We start from the raw sequence: 14,445 nt of genomic DNA on the forward strand, positions 1-14,445 counted from the left end.
AGGCACAAATTAAAGAAGTTTGTTGACAAAACGGTTTCCTTCTTGAACAAATTCAAAAACTGATGACAAAATTGCAAGTACGCTCGCATGATTTTGTCGTGCGTGATGTATTCCTTGGCCCGCCAATTTTTCTGCACGTGCCTTGTTTCGCGTTTCGTAATAAAAATGCTCCGCGCGATAACCCATGAAGGGTCAGGATTTTTCTGGCGGAGGAATCAAAAGGACTGAGTGTGACACGATAGCGATCGCGTCACCGATTACATCTCTATAAAGTCAAATTGGAAAATTAAGTCTTATTGTGGTCACCCAAATCAAAGCTAGTCAAAAACTGTCTCTCTTTTCCCCTCTTCCTCAGCGTGCACTTGCGATCGATCGTTCGATTCGACATGACCATTCTTCTTCTGTAAAACATTCGCGTGGTTTGCGGTGAGGTCTGCATTCGAATCTTTGGAATTCTTTGAATTTTCTGACCATTCTGTAGCGTCTTGCGAGAGTCCCGAAGAAAGCTGTAAAACGTCACTACACCTTTCTGTTTCGATTTCGCATTCGCGTTTTCGATATCCACCATCTACATCATTCAGAGTTAAATTCATGCGCGTGCTGCTCGTGTTGGAAACGAGTAGGGACTGGAACTAGTCAAATTCGCACGTGATCATTTGTATCAGATTTCTCGGATAGATTCTTGTTTTGAGTGTGACTCTCGAAGGAACTCTGGAACATTATACTTCTAAATGTAGCGGAATTTATCTTGTACGTCGGAAATAGCGGAATTCTTTCTCAAGGAATGTTATCATGTAATCTTCGAGTTTATCAAGTATTAAAGAGTTTGGTCAAATACAACATTTTGGTGCCGGAGACCCGGGAGTGAAAGCAAGGAGAACAGAGCACGTGTTTTGTGACCGTCGCCATGTCGGATGTCAAAAAGAAAATTCTGGAGCGCTCAGGGTTCAGAGTTCACGTTCGTAAAGTTATGAACGATGTGAAGGAGTTACTCAACAAAAGTGATGTGGAAAGTGTCCGACTGAAGCTGAAATCGCAAAAGATTAACCTGGAAAAACATCAGGAGGAAATTGCATCGCTTGATCAAGAAGTCGCAGAATTATTGCAAGCCGACGCAATCGAAAAAGAAATCCTGGAGCGCTGCGAGTTTAACGCGTCGTTACAAGAAACGATCTTATTGATAACCTCATGTTTGTCGTCTCCTAAGCAGGAAGCGAATGATGTCGAAGAAACGGTGACATTGCCATCGGCGAGTCCGCAAGGATCTTTCCCTGCTCAAAATGGCGCGAAGAGCACAAACAAGGCAAAGCTACCGAAGCTCACGTTACCTAAGTTTACAGGGGATGCTACAAAATGGACAACATTTTGGGACAGCTTTTCATCCGCAATTCACACGAGTGAGGATCTGAATGAAGTCGACAAATTTCAGTATTTGAAATCATTATTGGAGGGCGCTGCAGCCGAAACCATTTCTGGTTTACCTCTCACGAGCTCAAATTACAACCATGCGGTCGATCTCCTAAACAAGCGGTTCGGAAGCAAACAAGTTATCATCTCTAAACACATCGAGATGTTAATGCAACTACCAAAAGTGAGTGATACTGGTGATCTTAAACAATTGCGGCAATTGTTGGACAAAACAGAGTCGGCTGTTCGAAGTTTGCAAGGAATTGGAATTTCCATTGACACGTACGGAACATTCCTAACCCCAGTGATCATGGCGAAAATTCCTCAAGAGTTGCGTTTAATTTTGAGTCGTGGTATGAGCGACGAGTGGGACCTCGACACATTAATAAAGTCGTTTGCAGAGGAGTTACAGATACGAGAAAGGTGTGCTCTGGGTCCAGTGACAGATCAGTCGAAAATGAGAGAAAAACGAGAGTTTGGATATGGATTACGGTTCGGTCAAAACAAGAGACCCCCCACGTCGTCGACACTTGTTTCATACAACGACAAGCCTCAACAACATAAGGAAATGTGGTGTACTTTCTGCAGTGGACCGCACCCTTCGGCGAGATGCGCTGTTGTTACGGAGCCAGAAGCGAAGAAAAGAATTCTCCGCCAAAAGGGGCGATGTTTTGGTTGTTTGAGGAGTGGTCATGTGAGCCGAGATTGCCAAGCGAGATGTTATCGTTGTGGCGGGAAACATCATGTATCGCTATGCGGCGTGCAAAACTCTTCACCACAATTCACGCAAGCAAGAAGAACCAATCAGGAACAAACTGTGAGTACAAATTTGTATTTCACTCAAGATGTTAAGAATAATTCTGTTTTGCTGCAAACTGCCAGAGCGAGGGTTGGAAATCCTAATGGAGAAAATTCTTGCCATGTGAGGGTTTTATTTGATTCATGTTCTCAAAGGTCTTACATAAGTACACGGTTGAGGAGCAAGTTAGGCCTGCCCTCATTTGGAAGTGAAACTGTTCTGATTAAAACGTTTGGAAACAATGAAGCCTCGTTGAAGAAATGTGACATTGTTCAATTTGCACTGGAATGCCAAGATCAGTTGAAAGTATTTGTCAATGCTTATGAAGTTGAACTGATTTGTGGACCCATAGCCAACCAGACCATTGAGATTGCACAGCAAAATTACCCTCATCTACAAGGCTTACCCCTTGCTGACTATTCCCGTGGCGATGAAGATCTTGAAGTAGATATTATGATTGGTGCTGATTATTATTGGTCCATTGTCCAGAACCATGTGGTACGGGGGGAGTCGCATGGACCTGTAGCGATTCGTACAAGGCTGGGTTATGTTTTGAGTGGTCCTATTAACATAGCAGGTGCATTGCAGAGCTCATCAAGTGTTAACATGTCGCATGTTATGAAGACAGAGTGTCAAGTAGTTGAAGAAGACTTAAAGTCAGTTGATGTCTCTCTGAAAGAAGAGCTGAACAAATTCTGGGACTATGATACTCTGGGAGTGAAGAATAGAGAAGAAGAATTCTATGAAGATTATCTTCGCAAAGTAAAGTTCAATGGTAGCCGTTATGAAGTTTCTCTTCCCTTTAAGGAAGAACATCCTACAATTCCAGACAACTACTTGGTAGCACAGAAACGCCTCAGCTCCTCATTAGCAAGATTGAAGTCCAAACCTGACATTCTACAACAGTATGATGACGTCATTAAGGACCAACTGAACTCTGGTGTTATAGAATTAGTTGACAAGAGTCGTGATCAAGAAGTAATACCAGGAACTGTGCATTACATTCCTCATAAGGAAGTCGTGAAGGAAGACAGAACCACTACTAAACTACGAGTAGTGTATGATGCTAGTGCTAAATCTCAGAATGAACCAAGTCTGAATGACTGTCTACTCCCTGGTCCAGCCTTAGCACCATTGATCTTTGACATTCTCTTACGATTTCGTCTCCACAGAGTTGCATTGATTGGTGACTTGGAGAAAGCGTTTTTAAATGTTGAAGTGGATCCTGAACAGAGGAATTTGTTAAGGTTCTTGTGGATAAATGACATCAGTTCCTCGAATCCGGAAGTCATCATCCTTAGATTCACACGGCTTGTGTTTGGCCTTGTCTGTTCACCGTTCATTTTGAATGTAACCCTGAGAAATCACTTGAGCAAGTATGAGAACATTGATCCAGACTTTGTGAACAGTGTTGTCAGAGCTTTGTATGTGGATGACTTTGCATCCGGAAAGGATTCAGTAAAGGACTGCTTCGAACTTTACGGAAAATTGAAGTTGCGATTCAGAGAAGGAGGTTTCAACATGCGAAAATGGGCATCGAACAGCGAAGAGCTAAATCAGTTGATTGAGAAGGAGGAAGCTAACCTGTCATCATCAACTCAGACACCTTCGGAAACCAGTCCTTCTTTGACAAAGTCTAGTGTTCTCGAAGAAGACCTCATCAAAGTGATGGGAGTTCCATGGGATAGGATAGAAGACAGCTTCAAGTTTGATCTCGCAACCTTTGCTACACAAGCATTGGATGGAACACTGACAAAGCGGAAACTGTTGAGTATCACTGCTCGATTTTATGATCCATTAGGCTTGCTGTCACCAATTATGTTGCCCTTGAAGTGTATGTTTCAAGAGATATGTCAGCTCAAGGTTGGCTGGGATGAGGCCCTGCCAGAAGAGCTCTGTTTAAAGTGGAAAGAAGTAGCAGAAGACATGTTGAGAGTTTCAGTGATCAGTGTACCTCGCTGTGTCCTAGCCGGGATAGAAGCAGAAGATGTCAAGTCTATTCAGCTACACGGTTTTGCAGACGCGAGTAAGATTGCTTATGGTGCAAACATCTACATTCGGGTGACAACCTCTAATGTCAGCTATTCGCAGCTGTTAGCCTCTAAAACTAGGGTGGCACCCTTGAAGGGAGAGACAATTCCTAGATTGGAATTGATGGCAGCATTGACTCTAGCAAACCTGATGACAGCTGTGTACAAGGCATTGGCTTGTACCGTCAAGGTTGATTCTGTGTTCAATTGGATTGATTCTCAGATTGTATGGTGGTGGATTAATGGAGAGTCAAAACAATTCAAGCAGTTTGTGCAGAATCGAGTAACAAAGATTCGATGTCTCTGGGGTAAAGAACATTGGGGATATTGCCCTTCTGAACTTAACCCAAGTGACATTGCCTCGCGAGGAACTAAGAGTTCCGATCTTGTATCCAATGATCTATGGTGGAAAGGAGCACCATTTCTAGAGAAGGAGAAGGATCAATGGCCAAGCCCACCTAATTGTCCTGTTGGTGAAGGTACCCTCTCAGAAGAAACTACAAAGAAATTGAAGAAAGAAGATGCAGATGGAATCTCACAAGTAATGACCGTATTGGTCCAAGCCCCTGAAAACATCTCTGAAGTTGTCCAACCAGAGAGATTTAGCAGTCTCAGCAAGCTTATCAGAGCAACTCACCCCAGGTCGTTAACCTATGTTTACAATGAGTTGTCAGAAGCTCCACTAACACCTTCTCATCTCGTAATTGGTCGACGTCTCTTGGAGCAACCTTCTGCTACCAGTGTACCTCTGAGCACTCTAGCCCGACGGGAACGATATTTGGAGAGTCTCCTCACCCACTTCAGAAATTGTTGGAGGAAAGAATACCTGACTGGCATCAGAGAGTATCAGAAACTTAAGGGAGAACCGAGAAGAACCATTCAAATTGGTGACCTTGTGCACATATATGCAGACAAAACACCTAGACAGCAGTGGAGAATGGGGAAAGTAGAGAAGCTGTGGCGAGGAAGAGACAACGTTGTTCGCTCCGCCGAAGTGGCTACAGTAGACAAATCTCTGCGCAGGATTCGCATCAAGCGTCCAATTCAGAAGCTCTATCCTCTTGAAGTCAATGTGTTTGATGAAGGAGCAGCTGATATGGGAGCTGTCCAGTGTCACAGAGCAAGGAACATTTGTGTAGTCAGAGATGAAGATGTTCCAATTGTGGTTACTGCATCTTAACTTTCAGATCTAAAACTTTGAACATTGGACTGAGTTTAAAGAGTTATCTTTACAGTTTCGCCTTATGATTGACTCCGTCAATCAGGGGGGAGTGTGTTGGAAACGAGTAGGGACTGGAACTAGTCAAATTCGCACGTGATCATTTGTATCAGATTTCTCGGATAGATTCTTGTTTTGAGTGTGACTCTCGAAGGAACTCTGGAACATTATACTTCTAAATGTAGCGGAATTTATCTTGTACGTCGGAAATAGCGGAATTCTTTCTCAAGGAATGTTATCATGTAATCTTCGAGTTTATCAAGTATTAAAGAGTTTGGTCAAATACAACAGCTCGTGCGACAAACCTTCCAAACGTTCAGGATTTCTTGCACAACTGTCACCCTCGCTAATCAGACGAAACGGAATGCACCATGTTCAAGCTAACTCCTCTTCTCTTATGCTATATCCACGAGCTTTAATCCTTAGCTTTCTTTGCCACTCGACATGCTATCATTGCCTTCACCTTTTTGTTCTAACGACTCCAGAACCCTCTCTGCGCTAAGGGAAACGTTCACGAACGCTTCACAACCGACGCCAAATGTTTTGATTCAAAAGAATAGTGACTCGCAGAATACATCGGGGAAAGGGAGGGGGAGCTTAGGAAGCGAAAAAAATGAGGGAGTTCGGGACCCTACCCTCCCCCGATTACTAAACTAGGCGCCTCACGGCCCGAGTACAAAGAACGCGAAGAATTTAATAACGCCACCGAAAACTTTACTCGTGCCACTCGAGTACAAAAAACGAGACCGAGAACAATAACTCGTGGCCCGAAGTCTTATCTGTCAGCCCATCGCGACCCCAAAGAGAAAAAAGAATTTGATAATGCTACCGAAACCTTAACTCGGTCCGCCTTACGGCCCGAGTAATAATTTGCTGTCTCTCGCATTTTACCATAGTAACAAGGGTGCTGTGAAGAAAGAGTTGAAATTACGTGACGCTTACCATATGAACTGATAGTAATTACAAGATGAAAAAGTTAAGCATGAAAGCTAAAGTAAATAGCGAGTAATTATTCTGTAATTACTCGACTAATTATCTCATTAAAACTGTTCAAGAAATTTTAGACTTTTCGCTTAAAATACTATTACACAAAGAGATTCCTGAACATAGTCAATATCGCGCAGAGGAAAATTTCCATTTTCGCGGGGTGCATATAAAATGATTTCAGTCATATCCTCTCTTGTTTCAGTCAAGAGAGATCCTCTCTTGTTCAGTTCACTAAAAGTTTCAGTTCAACCGGCTGAGATGCAACCGGAGCACGCATATCAAAACTGATGAAATTTTGCGGATCAACGGCCAACCAACGCTACGATGGTACTTTATGTCTCCAACAAATCTCCCCATGATGCTTTCTACCTGTCAAAATACCACCAATCGTACACATCTCTCGGCCCTAGCTCTTCCGAAAGAACAAAAATCCTCTACTCACAAGCCAATCAGCATACGGCAAGTTACACGGCAGAAAAAGAAAGAAAAGAAACTCTTACTTTTATTTACATTATGCCATAGCCAAACAACTTTCCTATATTCACTGCATTATGTGTTTCATAAAAGATCGTTATAATCGCAACGGATCATAACTGTACAAAAAAGAACGTTTTGACACCAACATTTTCATACCATTAAAAACGGATTTGTCCAGGAAAATTGGCAAAAGACAATGACCGCTGAAAAGAGTTCAACCCTGATTTGCAGAACCATTCGCTTAAAAATATTGCCCTCTATCTAAGCAAGAAAAATAGAAAGTCTTTTCTGATTTACAAATTCCGTGTATTTGATTTTAAAATACATAGATAGATGTCGTTCTGGTGTATTTTAAAGTTTCACGCTTTAAAAGGACTGCCTTAGAATACTAACGCCATAGGCTTAACTGCAGCAATTGAAATCTTAGGCACACTTTTGAAAATTTCACTGGCCTCCTGACTAATATTATATTTTTTCAAGAGCGATAAAAACTGTTTCCCAAGTTACTTGAACCTTTGTTGAAACTTTCATGTCGACGAATTTTCATTCTTTTATTCCGGATTCCGGATTCCGGATTCCGGATTCCAGATTTTAGGTATCTAAAACCCTGAATAAATAGTCCGGATAATAAAGAGTTCGGATAATCGAAAATATGAATATTAATGTAACCGTAATGTAAAGAAACGAAATAAAGAAAACAGAATTTAATTGTGAACAGATTTTTAAATTTGTCTAATTTTTCATATGCTGCAACCGCTAAATTAGCATTTATCTCACCTTTTGACGAGAAATACTGCCTTTTCCAACTCCTCTTCCTCTAGGTCAGACATTTTCAGTTGGCAGAACGTAACTTTTTCGTGACCGCAAACGTCCAAATATGGAACCCATAAAATTTTCACAGAGAAAAAAGTGACATTCTGTCAAGCACGAGAAGTTCATGTTTGTTTCAGCGAGAGACCTCAAACCACGATTTTTAGTTCGTCACGATTGTTCAAGACCAAGCTGATTAGCGACCGGCTCTGTTCTATTAAAATCAAAACTTGAAAGGAAACGTCGCTTGTGTGTAGACTTTTCCTCACAGGAAATGATTTCCTGTGAGGAAAATGACGCGTTCGCAAATCCTACGCAGGAAGATCTTTGGACATATTAAATTACTCTTTTAATAACTTGTATTAATCTGTCTGTTCGAACAATAACCACTATTTCCAAATCTATAATGCCTAACAAGAGCTCATACAGTACTTTTCCCGTTAATCAGATTATCCCGTAAATGTTCATGAACGTGAACGTGTTGTTTTGCGGGATGGTGTGTCGCACTAATGTACGGAGTTCCACTGCAAACTCAGACTGATATGGTTGAAAAACGAGAAGAAACATTCTTAGTATAGCGTTTTTGCTGTTTGACTGACAATAAGATTTAAATCAATTCAAATTAAAAAAAAAAAATAGCCATTTCTTAGAAGGTGACAATTAACCAATATATTTTACAGTATCAACAACGTCCTATTTTCTTTTTTTAAAAAAAGCCCCATCCGCCGTCCGCCGTCCGCCATCCGCCGTCCGCCATCCGCCGTCCGCCGTCCGCCGTCCGCATCCGCCCGTCCGTATCCTCATTTTATAGAGTCCCCAAACTCAGTTGGTGATCTAACTTCCCGGCTCGCCAAAGAAACGCGGGCGGCAGCGCGATTGGCCGCTCAATTTCCCGCCGAAAAATTAACCCAGGTTGTAGCACAGGGTTTGTGTGTCTCGTTTCAAGTTGGCTTGCATGGTACGTGCGGACTGACGGGCGGTCGGTCGGTTGGACGGGAGTGACGTCATAACCAAAACCAAAATTTCTCGCACTGATCCGCACAGATCCGTTTACCAAAATCACTTAGCTATGGGGCTCCGCGCGCGTGCCTTCGGCCGCGTGGAGCTCCGCTAAAATTGAGTTGTGTCGTCATCATTGCCTCCCTCCCCTCCCCCTTCGCGATTTGTTACGAGATTTTTAGTTGAGCCCGCGTTTCCTTGCCAAGAGGAAGGCAATATGGCGTTCAGAGATCGGTATAGTTCGTCTGGCTCTGAAGTCAATTTAATCAGTGAAAACGAGGTAGATGATCATTTTGAAGACGAACCAGATCCATGCCTTGACGAAGAAGAAGAAATTGAGCTCTCCCTAAGCGCTCCGTCAGACGATCAGTAAGTAGTGTGCACGAAAACTTAACTTAAATTGTGTCAAGTTGTCATTGTTTATGTTTCTAATACGTTGGTTGGCGGTTTCTTGTTGTGAAATTATACCTGGCATCTCTCACGCATTATGCCTGAATTTGATGCTTGCGGATCAAAAACATCCATTTACGCATCCATGCAAATTTCCCTCGCCTGACTCATAAATCCGTACTGCTTAAGGACGATGGCTACTAATACCGAAGTACATGTATTTTTGCACAGTTTATGACTATGCAGGATAAGCATGTCTTAACAAGGGCTATTGGAATCTAAAAAGAAAATTGGGGGAAACCCCCATTTTTAAGAGATAATCAAGCAACAATAATTCTAAAAAGCCGTAAAATAAGCAATGTATGGCGTTTTTTTTTTTCCAAATTTGAAGCTTATTATGTCTGAAAAATGCATGGCTCCCCCCAATTCTCTCTTTGGATACCAAGAGCACTTGCTGAGTATTGCCTTCTCCACATAGTTTTAAACTGCCCAAAAATATCCCTGTATTACAGTGCTTGAAATTAAAATTATTTCCAAGTTGTCCCAATCCTAGGTAACTTGAGCCAAGACTCTGGTTGCCCTGATGCCTGCTAGGTCGTCCTTACATTTAGCTCTTAAACAGAGATTTTCGAAGGGCGTCTAGTTAGTGCTGGTTGAGTAGGGAGGAGGGGCTGGAAAATGGCTGCAAAAGTGCAAAAGTGGCATTGTGAGATGTTGACAAAAGCTAGTACAAATTATGAATGATTTGTACCTGGAACTACAGGGCTGTGCAAAAAGAATGCAAACGAAATTTGTTGAATTTTGGCCATTGCTCAACCGAAAACTCACCAATTTTTCGGGCGAAGGTTCATAATTTTTCAGCCAAGATTTCAAACAGATTTGGAGAGCTGCGCGGAAATTCCAGTGCATTTCCAAAAATCACTAATCTAGGACTGATGTTTCGAAGAGATTTTGTTTGAACTGAAACAAAATTTTGTACAGCTAATTGAAAATCCTTAATCTTAAAGTTTCTCTTGGCAAGAGGTTGGAAGATTTATGATAATCCTCTATTTGTAAACTAGCTCGACGCGTTACGATTGGTTTTACGTTGGTTGGCATTGAAGCTATCATCGTACTTGCAAAGTTCCTTTGATCCCTACAAGAAAAATCAATCTTACCATTGAAGGGAACTCATCACTCACAAGGAATTATGACCCGTAAAGCAAGGGAAATCGAATTGTTGTCATTTTCATTGCACGGCACAGTCAACCAGTAAAAGCTGTTGCGAGCTATTTATAGTTTCCGCTCACGCGCCTTTATAATAGCACTTGGAATTTCCTGTATTATTAACAGGGCTTCTGATATTATGCGATGTTGCGATTTCGCATAATTGACCTAAAATCGCAACAAATCGCATAATTTATGAAAAATCGCAGAATTTGTACAAAATTGCACAATTTAAGAAAAAAAGAGCAAAAATCTCCCTTGATGTTAAGTTCTCTGATAATTTAAACGTTATCTCGAGGAGTTTTTTCTTTCAAAAGGCGTCAAAAATCACCTGGAAGCGTTTTGTGCTTCATTTTACGTGCTAGAGACCTGGTGCTGGTTTTCAATATTAAGCAAGTGATCATTGGCATGGAATAAACAATCCTTTTGTGTAAATACACCAATCACAATCATTAATATATTCTTAAGATGGAAAACTGCTCGATAGTCGCTTGCAATGTGTAGTTATTTTGTTTTAATTGAAACAAACATCCTCATTATGGATAAGTTTGTTGTTAAAACGCGGAGCGCTTCTTCGCAGGAGACAAAAAGATCGCACCTTCCTGCAAATATTCTGGCGAAAGACAGGGCAAGAAAGTACTCCGAAGGAACGTTTCATGTTGACAATGGTCTGTTGTTTAACCCTTTCGTTGGCAGTTTCCTGGGTAACAATTTGTTTCCCGCAAACCCGGTTTATAAATCTGGCTGAAAGTCCTCAACATTAAATGTTACCCCCCCATAAACTATACATCATTTTACTCAGGATAAAATATCCTTTCATTTAGAATACATTTCATTGGCCATTGATGCAAACATAAATATTTTGAGCTGATTAAAATTTGAATGAAAAATCTGCCTTATGTGATGTTTGTTAGACTCACTCTCATAACACACCATATCTTCACAAAGGGACCATAATGATATCATTTGGATAAAGAACCATATATGAGGATTCAGAAACATTTTATTTCATCTAAATATCATCATCACAACCAAAGTTATGGCCTTTTTGTCCCTGGTGGTCGGGTTTCAAGATATTTGAACTTCCTCACCACATAAAAAAAATCATAACAAAACTTTGGTAAAAGCACAATGTACCGCTGGGAATGACTATTTGAAACCCTGAGCTAGTGTAAAGCAAAAAATATCACTCAAGAAATTTAAATCTGGTGCTAAGACAAACAAAAAGAAAACACATGCCGTTGCTATCGCTCTCAGCGTTCGAATCCCCAGAATTGCTGTAAGGGATGTTGTTTTCCTCATAAATATCATCCACACTCTCACTCTCATGGTGGTCTGAAATATCTTCTTCACTTTCATCCGAAACATCGGAAGAAAACTTCCCCAGAAACATCGCTGCGTTCACTTCGTCGAATGGAATGTACGCCGACGCCATTTTTAAATGGAATACAAATCGAAGACGCGAGTTTTTGGCGAAAAAACGGTGTAAATCGAGTGAAAACATCCAGCAAAGAACACAATGAAGGAAAAACGTGACTGGACATCCTATAATAATCTTTAGTGACCATTAAAAGACATAGGAGGGGTCCCCACGGATACCTAAACGGGTAAGGGTAAGTAGGGGACGAATTCGTCCGTTTGCCAACGAAAGGGTTAAGATGTTTAATTTTATTTATTTGCTCTTTGCGCAATATAGTGGTTGATCATCTTCGAAAGTTTGTAGTTGACAAGCACCTTGAAGCTGAGTCACATATAAGCAGAACGTGGAAAAAAATGTGGGTGGGAAGCAACAAACGCTGACTTGACCAAATAAGCAATATCTGATTTTCAGCTGTTTCTTCATTTCTCTGTGCTCTTACTGCTTCTTGAACAGCAAAACATGGATTGTGCTCCTCTTAGAAATAATAAAAGAAGGTTAAATTAGCTAAAATGAAATCGCATAAGTGCCGCATAATTTCCAAATTTTTTTTGTACCCTATCAAAAGCCCTGTATTAAGTGTAAGAAATTGCTTTTATTCAAGAAGGAAACTGAAATAAACAATAGACAATAGCTCTAACCTACATTTTAAAGCAGGTAAAGGCCTAAAAATCTTCCCACCAGGTGAATATCTGTGCCGTTGTATATAATTGAAAAGTAACTATAATAACTCACTACTTTGGTTGTTGATGTTTGATCAATATGCCTTGGTTGTCTCTATATCTCTTCTCGGACAACCAGCCCTTACATTTTACTGAAAAATTGGTTGCCCAATAAACATTTTAGTCATCTTGGACGACCAGACAACCGCTAATTTCGAGTACAGGTATTAGTAGGCACCACCCATAGGAAACCTGAGTACATATATCTTGAGATGTGCAAAACTTATGTGCAGTAACAAAAGTAGGCGCTGTCCTTAAGCTTACATTTTCTTATAAACTAGACAGCATGTTATTTTGGGTTGACTTTCGACAAAAAATATTCCCTTTTATTGAGGCTACATTTGTGTGAACCATAATTCAAGTTTTTCTTTGGAAACTTTTGGGCTAGCTTTTGCAGTCTTCAGAAGTTCAGAAATTGTGGTATTTCTTCTGACATGCTTGGCAATGTTTGGAAATCTTTGAAATATCTTCAGAAATCTGGGTTATGCCCCAATCAGTCCGATAACTCAACACCCCCCATCCCGCCCTCCCCAGCACATCCTGGGCATGTGATTCTAAGCTCGCAAAGTAAGGCATTTGACATGCAAGGCCTTCCAGGGGGTGGGGGATTTGAATGTTACCTGGGTTGAGTGGGGAATTTGAACCTGAGGTGTCAAGTTGACACCTTTCTTTTTGCGTGGCAGTATGCACTGTCTGGTTCCCAACCCATGGACAAGTTCAAGGGAAAAAATTTTTAAGGATTGCCTTTAGATTCTGCATGTAGTTCTTATATGATAATTATCATCATTTAGTTGTCAAATTTGGTCCGGGATAGGGCATTTAATCAGCTTTGGGCCTGTGGAGTGGGAATTTGAACAACGCAAATGGTCAAAAGTGCAATCAAAAGTTCAAATGCCCAGGGATTGCCTTAAGGGGGGCAATGTTAAAATTTCGAATTTATTTAATATATTTACAGTACCGTGCAAATGTAAGTTGACAGTCCCTTGAAACTCAAACTTCGCAACTTGATCCTCGATCCTCGAAACTCGAAAGCTTCGAGTATCGAGGCTCGAGTCGAGTGCATCGAGTATCGAGTAGAGTTTCGAGGCAGGAAACAAAGAACTTTTCGCGTGATTAGTTTTTCACACGTCTCATCCGAGGCCACTGTTCGGCTTCAACTCTGCGAGACAGCCAACTGTGGTTGCGTTTTTGTTGGAGCGATGTGGCGATGTGCGCACGTGTATGCTCGAGCTGGAAAGAGTTAGCTCTCCAAGCGTTTTCTTGGTTCCTTGCCGATAACAACCGAAAGTATTGTGCGTTTTTAATCAAGGAAATGCTGTTTTCGAAGTTTTGATTCAAAAGATTAAATTTAAAGTACATCAAGCAAAAATATGAGCAGCGTACTGGTTTTGTGAGCGACCGCGTGTGTTTCCATTCTCAGCTTGTGAAACAGCGGCTGAAAAAGTCGCAATCTTTTAGCTTCGCTTCCTTCATTACGCAGCCTGCATATAGTAGAGCTAATCAAGGCGAGCTGTGTAACTTACTAATAAATTTTTTTATTATTACAAGCATGAATAAAATTAGAATAAATTTGTAAATATAAATATATAAGTAAGTAGATAAGTACATGCATTCGTTCTTTTAAGCAACTAGATAACAAAAAATAAATATGTAGAATATTAATTGGCATATAATATGAAGACTAAAATCTTATGCATTTGCAAATTCTGCACAATGCTGTTGGCAGATGGCATTAACATTCCTTTGCTGGAACTTCTTAGTCAAAACTGCTTTCTCCAGCCATGTGATCTCCAGTTTTGCCAGAACAGAAATACTGAGTGTGATCTTCTGGAACATTCATCCCACTGCACTATGTCAATTATTGTTTCTTATCCATTTAATTAGAAAAAAAGAATTAACTAACACATCTCTCCAGTCTTACAGAGCTGTGGCTACCGTTGATGTGTAGTTCTGGAAAATATCTATAATTACATGTAGGTATA

General features: G+C 40.9%; 1 protein-coding gene across 1 annotated transcript in view; it reads left to right on the top strand.

Annotated features, from left to right (window-relative positions):
• The first annotated feature begins 8,924 nt into the window (after window positions 1-8,924).
• LOC146477042 (ras GTPase-activating protein 1-like) overlaps window positions 8,925-14,445 on the top strand; it is an 82,367-nt gene continuing 76,846 nt past the window's right edge. Inside the window, exon 1 of the mRNA XM_085114093.1 lies at window positions 8,925-9,097. Within this exon, the coding sequence (XP_084970219.1) occupies window positions 8,946-9,097 (152 nt within the window). The 5' untranslated portion in view covers window positions 8,925-8,945. The remainder of the gene's footprint in view (window positions 9,098-14,445) is intronic.

The sequence above is a fragment of the Pavona decussata genome, unplaced genomic scaffold (assembly GCF_977016875.1).
Source record: "Pavona decussata unplaced genomic scaffold, jaPavDecu1.1 SCAFFOLD_72, whole genome shotgun sequence".
Taxonomy (NCBI): Eukaryota; Metazoa; Cnidaria; class Anthozoa; order Scleractinia; family Agariciidae; genus Pavona; species Pavona decussata.